The sequence below is a fragment of the Canis lupus genome, chromosome 1, assembly GCF_048164855.1.
Source record: "Canis lupus baileyi chromosome 1, mCanLup2.hap1, whole genome shotgun sequence".
Classification (NCBI taxonomy): domain Eukaryota; kingdom Metazoa; phylum Chordata; class Mammalia; order Carnivora; family Canidae; genus Canis; species Canis lupus.
In genome coordinates, this window is record NC_132838.1 from 31,635,803 (window position 1) to 31,651,537 (window position 15,735).

A 15,735-nucleotide genomic window follows, 5' to 3' on the forward strand; every position below is an offset into this window, starting at 1 on the left:
AACCCAGGATCGAGTCCCACATCAGGCTCCCTGCATGGAGCCTGCTTCTCCCTCTGCCTGTGTCTCTGCCCCTCTCTCTCTCTCTTTCTCTCTCTCTCTCTCTGTGTCTCTCATGAATAAATAAATAAAATCTTTAAAAACAAAACAAAACAAGAGATGGCACTAGAAAGTACCACGCATAGGAAATCACATCTCTATAGTGAATTGACCAGCACTATAATATATTGAAGTGCTGCCTCTGTTCAATCTTTATGAAAAACACTGACCACTTGTGAAACAGTGGCATTGGCTTGTTACACTTAGAGCTCCTCTTTGGAATTTGACTGGGTTCTTGATCAGATGAAAAAAACAAAACAAAACAAAACAAAACAAAGACTTTTATTTTTCCTTTCCAAAAGAGAATATTCAAAATGCACAAATAACCTGATTGTGACCCTTTAATGAATTCGTTGAATCCTGACCTTACCTTTTTATTTATTTATTTTTTTATTTTAAAGATTTTATTTATTTATTCATGAAAGACAGAGAGAGAGAGAGTCAGAGACACTGGCAGAGGGAGAAGCAGGCTCCATGCAGGGAGCCTGACATGGGACTCGATCCCTGGTCTCCAGGATCACACCCCAAGCCAGAGGCAGCACTAAACCTCTGAGCCACCTGGGCTGCCCCAACATTTACCTTTTTAAAGAAATTTTTGACTTGCAGAAAAGTTGCAATAATAGCACTGAGAATTTCTTGTGAACCCTTTACCCAGTAAAGTAACATTGACATGCTACATAATCATGGTACCTTTGTCAAGATTGAGAAATTAATTTGAGATAACATTATTAACTGAAACCAGATTTTATTGTGATTTCACCAGTTCTTCAACTTATGTCCATTTTCTGTTCTGGGACCCAATCCAGGATCCCATGTTGAATCGGGAAGGTTTACCTTTTGATCTGTTTCTTCATCCTCATCTTGATAATCATCACAGAGTGGGCTGGCATTGGCTGCAAAGGTGGGCCCCTGGGAGTAGTACTGAGAACTTCGGTAGCCATCTCGTCTTAGTTTATCGCATTCTATAGAAGGTACAGGCCAGGGAGGGAGAAAGGACATTAAAACTCAGAATTTTTTTACTATTTATTTTCCTTTTCTAGTAATATTTTCCTAGGCATAAGATTTCAAAATAACAATGCTATTAATAATGAAAATGATGATAAAAGCAACTACGAGGGGTGCCTATGTGGCTCAGTCATTTAGGCGTCCAACTCCTGATTTTGGTTCAGGTATAATCTCAGGGTTGTGAAATCAAGCCCCACATTGGGCTTCACACTCAGCACAAAGTCTGCTTGAGATTCTCTCTTCCTCTTCCTCAGCTCCTCACCTTCTTTATGTGTGTGAGCTCTCTAACATAAATAAACAAAATCTTAAAAAAGAAAAAACAACTAAGAATTAGTAAAGCACTGATTATACATTATATATACCCTGTTCATATGTTTTAATGGGATTTCGTTTAGACTTCACAATAACACTCTCAGTCAGGTTTAAGATAATTTAATTATTTGTTCACTAATGTTTTGCAGATAAGCAATGGACTCAGGATTTAAACCCAGGGTCTTAATTATTATAATTTCTGATACACAGTAATTGATTATGTAACTCCTCATCAAAAAATACAAGCAATTCTCATGCTATGCTTCTTTCCTAGACTTATCTGCTAGTAATGACATAAGAAGTCCTGGATAACAATGCCCTCATTTTATTTTTAGTTCTCAGCTTAGCTTTGATATCAAATAGGCTATAATCATTAAGTGGAATTTAATATGAAACCAGGTGGCAGTCTGAGATGTCTCCCAGTCTACAGAGAAATGCCTGGCACCAGCAGGTGGAAGGTAACTGGGAGCATGGTATTCTGCTTTGCAGCAGGGCTGGGGCCACTGGCTGCCTAGACTAGAGATTCTCTTCAAGGAGGAACCATCATGCTAATTACTCAGATCAATAGGGGTAAGTACAGCAAGAAAAGTATTAATGGCTTTTTAAAGCCCCAGGAGATCTTCCTATTATCCAGACAACATCTTAGAGGAGCATTTGCCTTGCAAAAGGATTCACTCACCACAGGGTATCTTTAAATATCCAGCTTGCTAAAGAAATATGAAATGTGTTTGGTTTTGGAAGAGATTCCTCTTTACACAGCTTGACAAAGCCACGCACCTAATGGCACAGAACTAAAGTAGGGCATCTTCAGAGTTCCTTTGTAACACTAGGATCTATGATTCTCCCTCAGAGAGGGGATGAACAGTGGCCTTAGAGAAAGGATAAAAATTCTCAAACCAGGGGAAAAAAATCCTTACTCTCCTTTGCTACCTCACAGTGGGAGTGAATAGAGAGTTTCTATCCAGAAGTGCAAATCAGAATTTTAAAAACCACAGGAAATAGTCACGAGAACCTTTCAGAATGCCAAACTAACTTCAAAAGTGCATCATGGAGGGGCACCTGGGTGGTTCAGTGGTCGACCATCTGCCTTTGGCACAGGTAGTGATCTCAGGGTCCTGGGATTGAGTCCCCATCAGGCTCCCTGTGGGAAGCCTATTATTCCCTCTGCCTGTGTCTCTGTCTCTCTCTCTTGTGTGTGTCTCTAATGAATAAATAAATAAAATCTTTAAATAAATAAATTAGTAAAAGTATATCATGTAATCACAAGATAGCTAAATACTACTACTTCAGTTACTTAGGGGCTAATTTGTGGGCTTGTCTGGCAACCATTCTTAATATTGAATAATATGGAAGGTTTTTTTTTTTTTTTAATTCTGAAACTTCCAGAACACGGCTTATTTTTTAATGAGGATTTACTCATATTTTTAAAAAAGATTTTATTTATTCATGAGACACACACACACACACACACACACACAGAGGCAGAGACATAGGCAGAGGGAGAAGCAGGCTCCATGCAGGAAGCCCAATGTGGGACTCGATCCCGGGACTCCAGGATCATGCGCTGAGACAAAGGCAGACGTTTAACTGCTGAGCCACCCAGGCATCCCAAGGATTTACTCATATTAATCTAACACTTTCCAGTGAGAAATATTTCCCCATTTCTCCAATATTAATAATTTCTCTAAAAATTTAAATAAAACATCAAAATTTTATTTGCCTTATGCAGAGAGAATACTACATAAAGCATGATTAGTAGTTTTCACTGTCCTCTGAAAAGTTTCGGGATTCTCTAAGTATTTGATTTGATTTTCTTTAATTACCTTAAAGTTAGGATAAAAAAATACTCATTAGTTTTACATTTCATTAACTTATGCTGCAAATTAACTTTTTTGTGGTCTTATAAACTGTAGACTCCTAGGGATTCAAGGTGAACCCTGTATAACAAACCAACAAAAACTGTTACTACTTTAAAAGGAACATACCTTAACATAATCTAGGCCATATATTAAAAACCCACAGCTAACATCATACTCAATGGCAAAAAACTGAGAGCTTTTCCTCTAAGATCAGTAACAAGAATGTCCACTTTTATTCAACATAATACTGGAAGTCTTTGCCACAGCAATCAGACAAGAAAAAGAAATTTAAAAAGCATCCAAAATGGTAAGGAAGAAGTAAAACTTTCCCTGTTTGCAGATGACATGGTATTGTATATAGAAAGCCCAAATACTAAAACAAAAAACTATTAGAACTGATAAATGCCACTGGAAAAAAGATAGTCTCTTCAAAAAAGGTGTTGGGAAAATTGGACAGCCATGTGCAGAAGAATGAAACTGGACCATTCTCTTACACCATACACAAAGATAAATTAAAAATGGTTGAAAGATCTAAATGTGAGATAAGAATCCATCAAAATCCTATAGGAGACACAGGCAACAACCTTTTTGAACTTGGCCACAGCAACTTCTTACAAGGCACATCTATGAAGGCAAGAGAAACAAAAGCAAAAATGAACCATTGGGACTTCATCAAGATAAAAAGCTTCTGCATAGCAAAAGAAACAGTCAGCAAAACTAAAAGACAACCTACATAATGGGAGAAGATATTTGCAAATGACATATCAGATAAAGAGCTAGTATCCAAGATCTATAAAGAACTTATCAAACTTAACACTCAAGAAACAAACAATCCAGTCAAGCAATGGGCAGAATAAATGAACAGACATTTCTCCAAAGAAGTCATAGATATGGCTAATAAGCACATGAAAAAATGCTCCATATGACTTGCCATCAGGGAAATACAAATCAAAACCACAAACAGATACCACTTTATACCAGTGAAAATGGCTAAAATTAACAAGACAGAAAACAACAAATGTTGGTGAAGATGTGGAGAAAGGGAAACCTTCTTGCACTGTTAGGGGAATGCAAGTTGGTACAGCTGCTCTGGAAAATAGTGTGGAGGTTCCTCAAGAAGTTAAAAAATAGAGGTACCGGCCCGCTCTCCGTCGGTGTCCGGCTGCGCGGTCGGCCCTGCACCATGGGGAAGCGGGACAATCGGGTGGCCTATATGAACCCAATAGCAATGGCCAGATCAAGGGGTCCAATCCAGTCTTCGGGGCCAACGATCCAAGATTATCTAAACCGACCAAGGCCTACCTGGGAAGAAGTGAAAGAACAACTAGAAAAGAAGAAGAAAGGCTCCAAGGCATTGGCTGAATTTGAAGAAAAAATGAATGAGAACTGGAAGAAAGAACTAGAAAAACAGGGAGAAATTATTAAGTGGAAGTGAGAGCTCATCCAAAAAAAGACAGAGAAAGAAAAAAGAAAAGAAGAAATCTGGTAGGTATTCATCTTCTTCATCAAGCTCTGATTCTTCCAGCAGTTCTTCGGATTCTGACGATGAGGATAAAAAACAAGGGAAAAGGAAAAAGAAAAAGAAGAACCGTTCACATAAGTCTTCTGAAAGCTCCATGTCAGAAACTGAATCGGACAGTAAGGATAGTTTAAAAAAGAAAAAGAAGTCAAAGGATGCAAATGAGAAAGAAAAGGACATTAAAGGACTCAGCAAAAAAAGAAAGATGTATCCTGAAGATAAACCATTATCATCTGAGTCCTTATCAGAATCAGATTATATTGAGGAGGTACGAGCAAAAAAGAAGAAAAGCAGTGAAGAACGAGAAAAAGAAAAAACAAAAAAGAAAAAGAAGCATAAGAAACACAGTAAGAAGAAGAAAAAGAAGGCTGCTAGTTCAAGTCCTGACTCACCGTAACATTAAGAAAAATCAGGATTCCCTTATAAAGAAAGTGCAATGTCTAAGGAAATTTCAACTGTGAAAATTATGACATAATTACTAAAATGCATGAATTTTCTTGTTTTTAGAATTATTCCTGGACTATTCAGGAGCCACTCGGGTGCCGCTGTGTGAAAGGGCCATAATTGTTGCCTGCTGCTTGAACATCTATTTTTTTCTCTTCCAGTGCTTAACAACTCGGGGAGATAATACATTGCAGTTGTGCTAGTGGTTAAGATATTTGGGGATAAAGTTAATATTTTTGACTAGAAGTATCTATTGATAAATCAACAGAAATCGAATCTGGATACATCACTAAGATGTAATTAGCAATGACCAGATAATTCTAGTTAACATTTTTGAAATAGGGATCACATTGATACTTCAAAATCCTTATTCTGTAGATAAATGTATTTTAATTTTTTCCCCTTATATACTTTTATTTACCTGGGGAAGGAGCTTTTAGGGTTGGGGGGTGGTTTGCTATCTCTTTAGCTAGCAGAATAGTGTGCCTTTTATCCTCACACATCCTATTTTTGTGGACATAGTAGCCATGCTTCATGGGGAGGTCAGAGCTGGGTATAGCCATCTTGCCCCTAGACATCTTTGGACTTTGTCGTTTGCTGCTTTGAGTGAACCAGAGAAACAGCCCTTTGCAGCATGACAGAGCTCCAGAAGCTCTGGGATTTACCTCCACTTCAATAATACTGAATGTTTTTTAGCATTAGAATGTGTTATAACATTTGAATTAATTTTGACTACAACTTTGGTTTTGGAGAAGAATCATTTAAAATAGACACTGGTACTTTTTGAACTTGATAGCTAAAGATTTAAAATGCATGTTTTATACTGTTAAGTTTTAACCAGTCAGGAAAATTTTATGTAACCAGTGATAGTTATTTTATTTTTGTAAGAATTTTGTTTAGGCTGCAATGTTTAGCTTTTATTAATTCTTTATTCTTGCTATCTTAAATTCCTTACTGTGTTTAATGGCATACTTGCCAAGATACTTAGCATGTAAACAAAAAAAAAAAAAAAAAAATAGAGGTACCCTATGACTGAGTGATTGCACTACTGGGTATTTACTCCAAAGATAGATATGTAGTGAAACTGGGGGGCCAGTTGCACCCCATGTTCATAGTAGCAATGTCCACAATAGCCAAACTGTGGAGGAGCCCCGATGTCCTTCAACAGATGAATGGATGAAGAAAATGTGACATATATATACACTGGAATACTACTCAGCCACCAGAAAGGATGAATCCCTACCATTTACTTTGATGTTAATGGATCTGCAGGGTATTATACTGAGTGAAATAAGTCAATCAGAGAAAGACAATCATCATATGGTTTCACTCATATGTGGAATATAAGAAATAGTGAAAGGGATTATATGGGAAAGGAGGGAAACTGAGTGGGAAAAATTAGAGAGGAAGACAAACCATGAGAAACTCCTAATTCTGGGAAACAAACAACGGATTGCAGAAGCGGAAGTGGGTGAGGAGAATGGGGTAACTGGGTGAAGGGCACTAAGGAGGGCACATGATGAGATGAGCACTGGGTGTTATACTATATGCTGACAAATTGGATTTATTTCTTTCTTTATTTAATTTCTTTATTTATTCATGAGAGTAAGAAAGAGGCAGAGACACAGGCAGAGGGACATAGATGCAGGATCCCTGCAGGGAGCCCGATGTGGGACTGGACCCTGGATCCTGGGATCACGCTCTGAGCCAAATGCGGACATTCCACTGCTGAGCTACCCAGGCATCCCGGCAAATTGAATTTAAATAAAATATTTTTTTAAAAAACTGATAAATGAATTAAGTAAAGTCACAGGATACAAAATTGATATAGAGAAACCTGTTGCATTTCTATACACTAATGATGAAGTAGCAGAAAGAGAAATTAGGAAAACAATCCCATTTACAATCACACCAAAAAAAAAAAAAAACCCTAAGAATAAATTTAATCAAGTTCATAAAAGATCTGTACTCAGAAAACAAATACTGATAAAGAGACTGAAGATGACACAAATGGAAAGATATTCCATGTTCATGAATTGGGAGAACCAATATTGTTAAAAAGTCCATACTGCCCAAAGCAATCTACAAATTTAATTCATTCCCTTTCAAAATACCAGTAGCATTTTTCATAGAACAAATAATCCTAAAATTTGCGTGGAACCACAAGAGATCTCGAAGAGCCAAAGTAATCCTAAAAAAGAAGAACAAAATCAGAAGTATCATAATCCCAGATTTAAAGATATACTACAAAGCTACAGTAGTCAAAACAGTATGGTACTGGCACAAAAGTAGACCTATAGGTCAATGGGACATGATAGTCCAGAAATAAACCCATACTTCTATTGTCAATTAATCTTTGACAAAGGAGGCAAGAATATACAATGGGAAAAAGATAGTCTCTTTAACAAATGGTGTTGGGAAAATGCGACAGCTACATGCAAAAGAATGAAACTGGATCATTTCCTCACATCATACACAAAAATACACTCAAAATGGATTAAAGATCTAAATGTGAGACCTAAAATCATAAAATTCCTTGATGAAAACTTAGGCAGCAATTTCTTTGACATTGCCAAAAAAAGGTTTTTCTAGATATGTCTCCTGCGGCAAGAAAAAAAACACAAAATTAAATTGTTGGGAGTACAACAAAATAAAAAGCTTTTGCACAGTGAAGGAAACCATCAACAAAACAAAAAGGCAACCTACTGAATGGGAGAAAATGTAAATGATATAACTGGTAAGTGGTTAATATCCAAAATATATAAAGAACATATACAATTCAACAAAAAAAACCCCAAATAATACAATTAAAAATGGGCAGAGGACACAAAGAGTTATTTTTCCAAAGAAGATATACAGATGGCCAACCAACACATGGCAAGATGCTCAACATTACTCACCATCAAGGAAATGCAAATCAAAACTACAATGAGATAATACTTCACATCTTCCAGAACGGCTAAAATCAAAACTCAAGAAACAATGAATGTTGGTGAGGATGTGGAGAAAAACAAACCTGCATGCACTGTTGGTGGGAACGTAAATTGGTACAGTCACTGTGGAAAACAGCATGGAGGTTCCTCAAAAAACTAAAAATAGAATTACCATATGGTCCAGTAATTCTACTACTGAGTATTTACTTAAAGAAAATAAAAATACTAATTTGAAAAGATAAATGCACCTCTACGTTTATTGCAGTTTTATTTACAATGGACAAATTATGGAAGCAACCCAAGTGTCCATCAATCAATGAATGGATAAAGAAGTGGTATGTGCATATGTGTGTAAATATATATATAAAATGGAATGTTACTCAGCCATTATAAAAGAAATCTTGTCATTTGCAACAACATGGAGGGATCTAGAGAGTATAATGTTAGGTGAAATAAGTCAGTCAGAGAAAGACAAATACGATGTGATTTCACTTATATGTAGAACTTAAGAAAACAAATGAACAAAAAACAAAGAGACAAACAAAAAAGCAGACCTAAATACAAAGAACAAACTGGTAAGTTGCCAGAGGGGAAGTGGGTTCGGATGGGTAAAACAGATGAATGAATTAAGAGTATACTTACAGTGATGAGTACTAAAGTCATACATAGACTTGCTAAATTATTATATTGTACACTTAAAGCTAATATCACACTGTATGTTAATTTTATTTAAAATAAATGAAACGCAGTCAGCCACACATACACACAAAAACAAAAACAAAAAACTGTTACCACTTGTAGCTTCTTATAATTCATTGTTTTGTTTTTTTTTGTTTTATTCATGAGAGACACAGAGAGAGAGAGAGAGAAAGAGAGAGAGAGAGGGCAGAGGGAGAAGCAGGCTCCATGCAGGGAGCCCGACATGGGACTCGATCCTGGGTCTCCAGGATCACGCTCTGGACTGAAGGCTGCTCTGGACTGAAGGCTGCGCTAAACCGCTGAGCCACCTGGGCTGCCCTAATTCATTGTTTTCAAATACTTGACAAACAAAATACAAAGTGAAGCCCTTTTATTTTTTTTTCAAATATTTTATTTTTAAGTAATCTCTACACCTAATGTGGAGATCAAACTTACCACCGCCAGATCAAGAGTTACTCTCTGACCTGAGTCAGCCAGGCCACTCAAGTCAAGACTCCCACTTTTTTTTTTTTGAGATTTTTATTTATTTATTCATGAGAGACACAGAGAGAGAGGCAGAGACACAGGCAGAGGGAGAAGCAGGCTCCCTGAGGGGAGCCCAAGCCTAAAGGCAGAAGCTCAAGGGCTGAGTCACCCCGGTGTCCCAAGACCATTTTAAACTAAGTCCTTCTGTTGTTCAAATTAATTTTTAGCCCTCATTAACTGACTCTATAAGAAGTGCAATTTTAAAATTACAATATTTTTTTTAATTTTTATTTATTTATGATAGTCACACACAGAGAGAGAGAGAGAGAGAGAGAGGCAGAGACCTAGGCAGAGGGAGAAGCAAGCTCCATGCACCGGGAGCCCGACATAGGATTCGATCCCGGGTCTCCAGGATCGCGCCCTGGGTCGAAGGCAGGCGCCAAACCGCTGCGCCACCCAGCGATCCCCTAAAATTACAATATTTGATAACACTGAAAATCTTTTTACGTATTGGGTCCCGTGTGAGGTTGTGTTTTGAAAAGATTCCTTGCTAGAAAATAAGGAGGGGCTACTGGGCTGGATCATCTTTAAAGGTGATACTAGTTCTGATGCTTTTGGCAATATTAAAATGACTTTTAATCAAAATAGCTATTTTTTATTAAGATAGCTAAAATGACTTGATACATGTTAAATCTTAAAAGGCCAAAATTTTGCAAAATTATTATCCCTAAAACTATGAAAATCTGGCATTTATTAGTACTTCTACCATTACCTTGTGAACCTAGTTTAAAAGACAATGCCTTTTTTTTTCCACAATGAAGCTTGATCATAGGAGTGTTTAAATAGTAGTATTTCCATGAAATAAGATGCTAGGTCTTAGGTGAAACTAGGCAGCATACATGTGTGGCAGATGACCAATTTTTTTCACTCTTCTCAAATTTCTGAAATCTAGTAAAGTCATCAAATTCCATGGTCTCTTATCTTATTCCAACTCTAGGGAAAATCTAGAAAAATCTCCTCTTGTCAAGTTGCAACAGCTCTCAGTCTCTAAAGCCATGGCTTTGTTCATTAAATGGAGTTTATTGTCTGGAGGGTGAGATAGAAGTGAGTGCAAGCCATTATGAATAAACAAAAACTTTTCCGACACCAAACCAAGAGTAACTGCAAGGCAAAATATGATTTAAAGCCAGTTATGCTGGCAGCTATAGGCTAGAAATGAGATACTAAATGTAATAGAGGATCTATCTTCAACACATACTCCTCTTGCAACAGAAATCTGGAGTAAAACTCAGTTATTGTTCTCATAGTTCTGCTTGAATAAAGGTATCACTTGTTTGTTGTGTCCTCTGGTTTCCTAATCACAAATTTCCTCCTCTTTCCTTTCATGTCAAACTATTTTCTTTAGCACAAGAACAGTGAGCAAACATTCCTTGGTAGACCAAAGTTTTAAATATAGAAGAAAAAACCCAACATCATACCACTGGATGGTGATCTAACCATCTTCTGAATTTGAACCTGCCTTGGCCTCCAAACTTTCATGTTATTAGTTATACTTTTCCTGTTAACATTTTAGACATGTTAAAAGAGTCTACTCCAAGATGCTTGAAAGAGTTATTTTCAAAATAATTTTCTCTGCTGGAAATCCTTGATGAATTGCCACTTTCCATGTTTTAAATTTATTAAGTCAGTCACAATGAGCTAGAATATGCAGCAGTTAAAGACAGTTCCAAAACCTCAGTGACTTAAGAAACTAGAAGAATCTTTGCTTCACATTCTCCTGGTATAATCAGCAGTAGCAGGGGATCTGCTCACCAGTCTCTCAGGGACCAGAAAGAGGGAAGCACCTGTGCTAAGTGATCACACGGCGGCACAATAAGAATGTGGTGCCTCTTACACTGGCTCCTAAAACTTTAACCAGAAATAACCTCGAGTTACTGTGGTCCTATTTCTTTGGACAAAACAAGCCACATTTAACCATTGCTAGCTTCAGAGAGGACAAGAAAGGACCACGCTACCTCATGAGCAAGGGGGAGAATGAGAATATTCCAAACTGCTCCAATGACTCTTCCAAATGGAGAGAGAGAATACTGAATCAAAGACTTTCCAGATCCTTGTTACTTATGTAATGTTTACTCCCAATCTTTCTTGAATAAGGCTGAGAGGCTTTTGATGTGGAATTTCCAACAGCAATGAAAAGCTACTGTGTTTTAGGAACAGATAGTTCACCATTGGGATGGGCTCCTCATTGAAGAGCAATTGAGTATCCTGAATCAAGACAGATCGGCCCCATTTTCCACACATGAGGTCTAGGGGACAACATTTTAACCTGCTGGAAATTCAGATTCCACCTCTGTAAAAGCTGGGACATTACTCCATCAGGGAAGCTGTCATGGGACAAATATTTTAACAAATATTTCTGAGTGCTCTGCTCTCTGATGTGAAAGCCGAAGTAAGGATATGTCAGAACTTTGCACAGAACCCTCCACGGGGTGCTCAGAGAATGGACACTGCTGCCAGGATTTACTACATAGACTAGACCATCTTCCGTTTTTTTTTTAAAGATTTATTTATTTATTCATGAAAGACACAGACTGAGAGAAAGAGAGTCAGAGACACAAGGCAGAGGGAGAAGCAAGCTCCTTGCAGGGAGCCCGATATGGAACTCGATCCTGGATCCCAGGATCACAACCTGAGCTGAAGGCAGGTGCCCAACTGCTGAGCCACCCAGGCGTCCCAAACTCTTCCACTTTTAAAAGCTAGTGAGCAATCCCATAACAAGATATGCTTGGCTGCACAACTCCTTAAGATTCCATTATTTTTACCAAGCCTTTGGCTACATCTTTACCAAATCATCATGAGGCTGTATTTCTTTTCCTAAATATGTACGGCACTGATACTTGGGTTATCTTTCAACTGCCTGAGCATTTATTTCTAAATACTTTCAATCTAAAATAGAGCTAAAATATTTGAATTGAGCTAACTGCAGAATTTTCAAAGTTATTATCTAATCAGTTTTACATGACATGAAGCCTCATACTTAGGGGTATCATTACACTGGTCAAGTATCAGCCAGGCACTTGGTAAATGTATTTGATATATTGTAACTCTTCGAGGAAGGAGAGGAAAAGGACTGAGGGCCTTTGATCTGTAATAAGGGTTGATCTGTGTCCCTGAAAAAGATGTGTTGAAGTCCTAACACCTAGTACCTATGAATGTGACCTTATTTGGAAATAGGGCGTTTCCAGACATAACCATATTAAAATGAGGGCACTAGGGTAGGTCCTACTCCATTATGACTAATGTCTTTATAAGAAGAGAGCCCATGGGACCATGTGAAAACATAGGGACATATACAGAAGGAAGGAAGAAGACTGTGAAGACAGAGGCAAAGATTAGAAGTTATGTAGCCACAAGCCAAGGAATGCCCAGAGCCACCAGAAGCTGCAAGGGCAAGGAGGGATTCCCCCCTAGAGGTTGGAGGGAGCATGACCCTGCTAACACTTTGATTTTGGACTTCTGGCCTTCAGAACTATATAAACAATAAATTTCTGTTGTTTTCCAAGCTACCCAGTTTGTGGTTCTTTTCATGGAAGCCCTAGGAAATTTACATAATCTGGAACCAGGAGATGCTAACATAGGGAAGAAACTTACCAAGGAAATGACAAGAATGTCAAAGCATCACTGGAAGAAACTAGGACAGGAATTGGACATAGGGAGACGCTCATTTGGCTACTGGAACGCTGTGTGACTCTGCACTTCAGGGACTTATCTCTAAGTTACCTCTGTGGTGGGAAAGGCAAGATGTGCTAACTGCTCTCAGCCGACAGAGCAGTCACTGTTTCATAAGAACTGTGATGAGGGCTCCATACGAATAGACTACTGTTCCAATTAGCGCTTCACACACAGTGAGTCATTTACTCTTCACAACAACCCAAAGAGATGGGGACTGTGCTGATCCACATGTTACACACAAAAACTCTGAGAAATAAGAAGCAACTTGCTCCAAGTGACAGAGCCAACGTTAGAATCTAGGTGCTCTGGCCCCAGAACTGGTGGTCTTTCCTGGGGTTAACAACTCACAGAAGACCACAATGCTGTGATGAGAAACTACCCGCCTCCACTCCTCTTGGGACCACACTCAACATATAAAAGAACACTAGCCATTACCTAGGAAATCAATACTTTCAGTTTGGGAGTCTAATGCCCCTAACTCTTTCCTAGAAAGAAAAGATGTTAAACTAGCTATATTATAGTTTTTTTCTCTACATTTACATTTTTATAAGAAAAAAAGGAGTATGAAATGAAATAAGTAAGTAAATGTTTATTCTTAAAGAATTTTGATATCTAAGATCTTCCGAAATTAAGATTAGGGAAAGATTTGTTTCCTTAAGGGCAAAGCAAGTCTGCAGTGAAAACACTATGTATCTTATTGAAGTAATGAAAATATTAGCAGACTCAGCATTTTAAGATGGAAATGGAATTCCTTTGATTCCCTTTGGAAGTTATTTTATAAATTCTTAAATGATATTAGTTATACATATCAACACAGCCTGTATATTACCATCATCACTTCCCAAGTCCTCACAGATAATAGCAGTCCAGGTCCTACGGGCCTGCGGTGTTGGTAGTCATGCTTATGGGGAGCTCACCTCATTGCGCTCCTTCAAAAGACAGCTTAATCCAAATGCCACCCCCTTTGAGGCTTTCCTCAAATCCTATCTTCTACAAAGTCTTCCTTAGTTCCTCCAATCTTCCACGCCAGCCTGAATTTTTCAATATTATAAGCTATATTGCATAATCCTCAGAACCTCATTCCTGCCTTGTACAGTACAGAGGTTCAATTGATGCGTCTGATGTGTTTCATGAAAGAAGAGCAAACAGAAGGAGTATGAGTACAGTAGCATCTACTGCCAAAGAATCATAGTTACAAAAAAGTCATTTGTTCCTAAGACAAGCCTTTCTCCTTGGTAAGTCATGTATTAGGACTCCCAAGGCAAAGCTTCCCCATCCCATATTTCTCCATTAATTCACAAATATTTATGAAGCATCTACTACTTGCCAGGTATATAGGCACAGAGGCTTCTACAGTGAACAGAACAAAAATTCCTGTCTTTGTGGAGCTTATGTTCTGTTAGAAGGTCCTAAGTGCTAAGAGAAAAGCAGAGCAAAGAAAGGAACAGAGAGTGGTATTTGGAGCAGGCCTCACTGAGTAGTGTTATCTGAGCAAAGAAAGTAGGTTCCATCACCTTGAGAAAGAGCTAGAGGAAAGTCTGGGGTGAGAACAGTGGGAGACGTGGTTAGACAGGTAAAGGAGTGACAGACTATGTAGGGTAATGAGGGTTGTAAGGATTCTGGCTTTCACCATGAAGCTGAGAACTCACCTCTGGGGACTTGGAATAGAGAAGTGACACAATCTCACTTGCATTTATCCCCTTCTTCCTGCTACCCACTTCCCTAAGATGTGAGGACTCAACTCAAAACTACTCAGACACTTAAATTCCAAATAAACCTCAGTAGGAGTTTCATTGTTACCTACAGGAGGAGAAAGTTAATCGTTCAGTGATGCCAGTAAAAAGTACATGGACATTTTTACCACTCTCTGGTATAATTCACCACAGTTGATTTTAATTTTGTCATTCCTCAGATCCTATGGGTGGTGTTAATGTTTGCAGGTATGAATTGCTAGGAGAGTTTTGAAACATTCAAATCAAAAGCACAATTCTGGCATTTCACAACAGCAGAGCGTTCCAGATGTGCCATATTTTTAAATCTGAATGTGGTTTCTTTTTAATAGTACCAAATCTTTCATAACCCTCCTACTGTAATTCAAGGTCATAGAAACTAGGAGAACTCCATTTTCAAAATTAATTATAAAAATAATGGTCATGAGGTGCTGCTTCAGTGAGAATGTCCTATGATGAACCATAGTCTAAAAAAGTCCTTTTTTCAGATCACTGATTTTTAAAGCCATTACCTCTGACACTCAATAAATGTATTATTTTCTAACCTGAAAGCCCTTGGCCATCATTATTTGATTTGTGTTTGAAGTATTTCTGGGGGAATTGAAGGAGAAGAGATCCTGTAGGTGTCTTACGGATTACAAAACCCAGGTCTAAAGTTTCTGAAAGATCCAGATTTCCAAACTTCTATCTCTCAGATTTATCCATCAGATTACCAACAACAGAGTAAAAGGCCAATTCTATTATGTATCTTTATCCAGGAGTGGAGAACTGAGAACACACAAGACTACAAGCATGTATGCTTAAAAGAAAATAAATTCCAGTCCCAACAGCTGTATTAGGTACAATATAGAAAGCTTTCAAATAATTTGAGCTTTCAAATTAAGCACATAGGAAAAATTTGTTGCCCTCAAATATTATGCTCCGTAACCATTAGAGAATTT

At 37.9% G+C, this 15,735-nt stretch overlaps 1 protein-coding gene and 1 pseudogene across 9 annotated transcripts in view; one reads left to right on the top strand and one right to left on the bottom strand.

The window, feature by feature from the left end:
• NHSL1 (NHS like 1) overlaps positions 1–15,735 on the bottom strand; it is a 152,584-nt gene that overhangs the window by 38,986 nt on the left and 97,863 nt on the right. For all 9 annotated transcript variants that reach the window (XM_072825123.1, XM_072825126.1, XM_072825120.1 and 6 more), the window contains one exon: positions 931–1,058. In XM_072825123.1, the coding sequence (XP_072681224.1) occupies positions 931–1,058 (128 nt within the window). The remainder of the gene's footprint in view (positions 1–930; positions 1,059–15,735) is intronic.
• On the top strand, positions 4,417–5,303 carry LOC140633084 (protein FAM133B pseudogene; annotated as a pseudogene).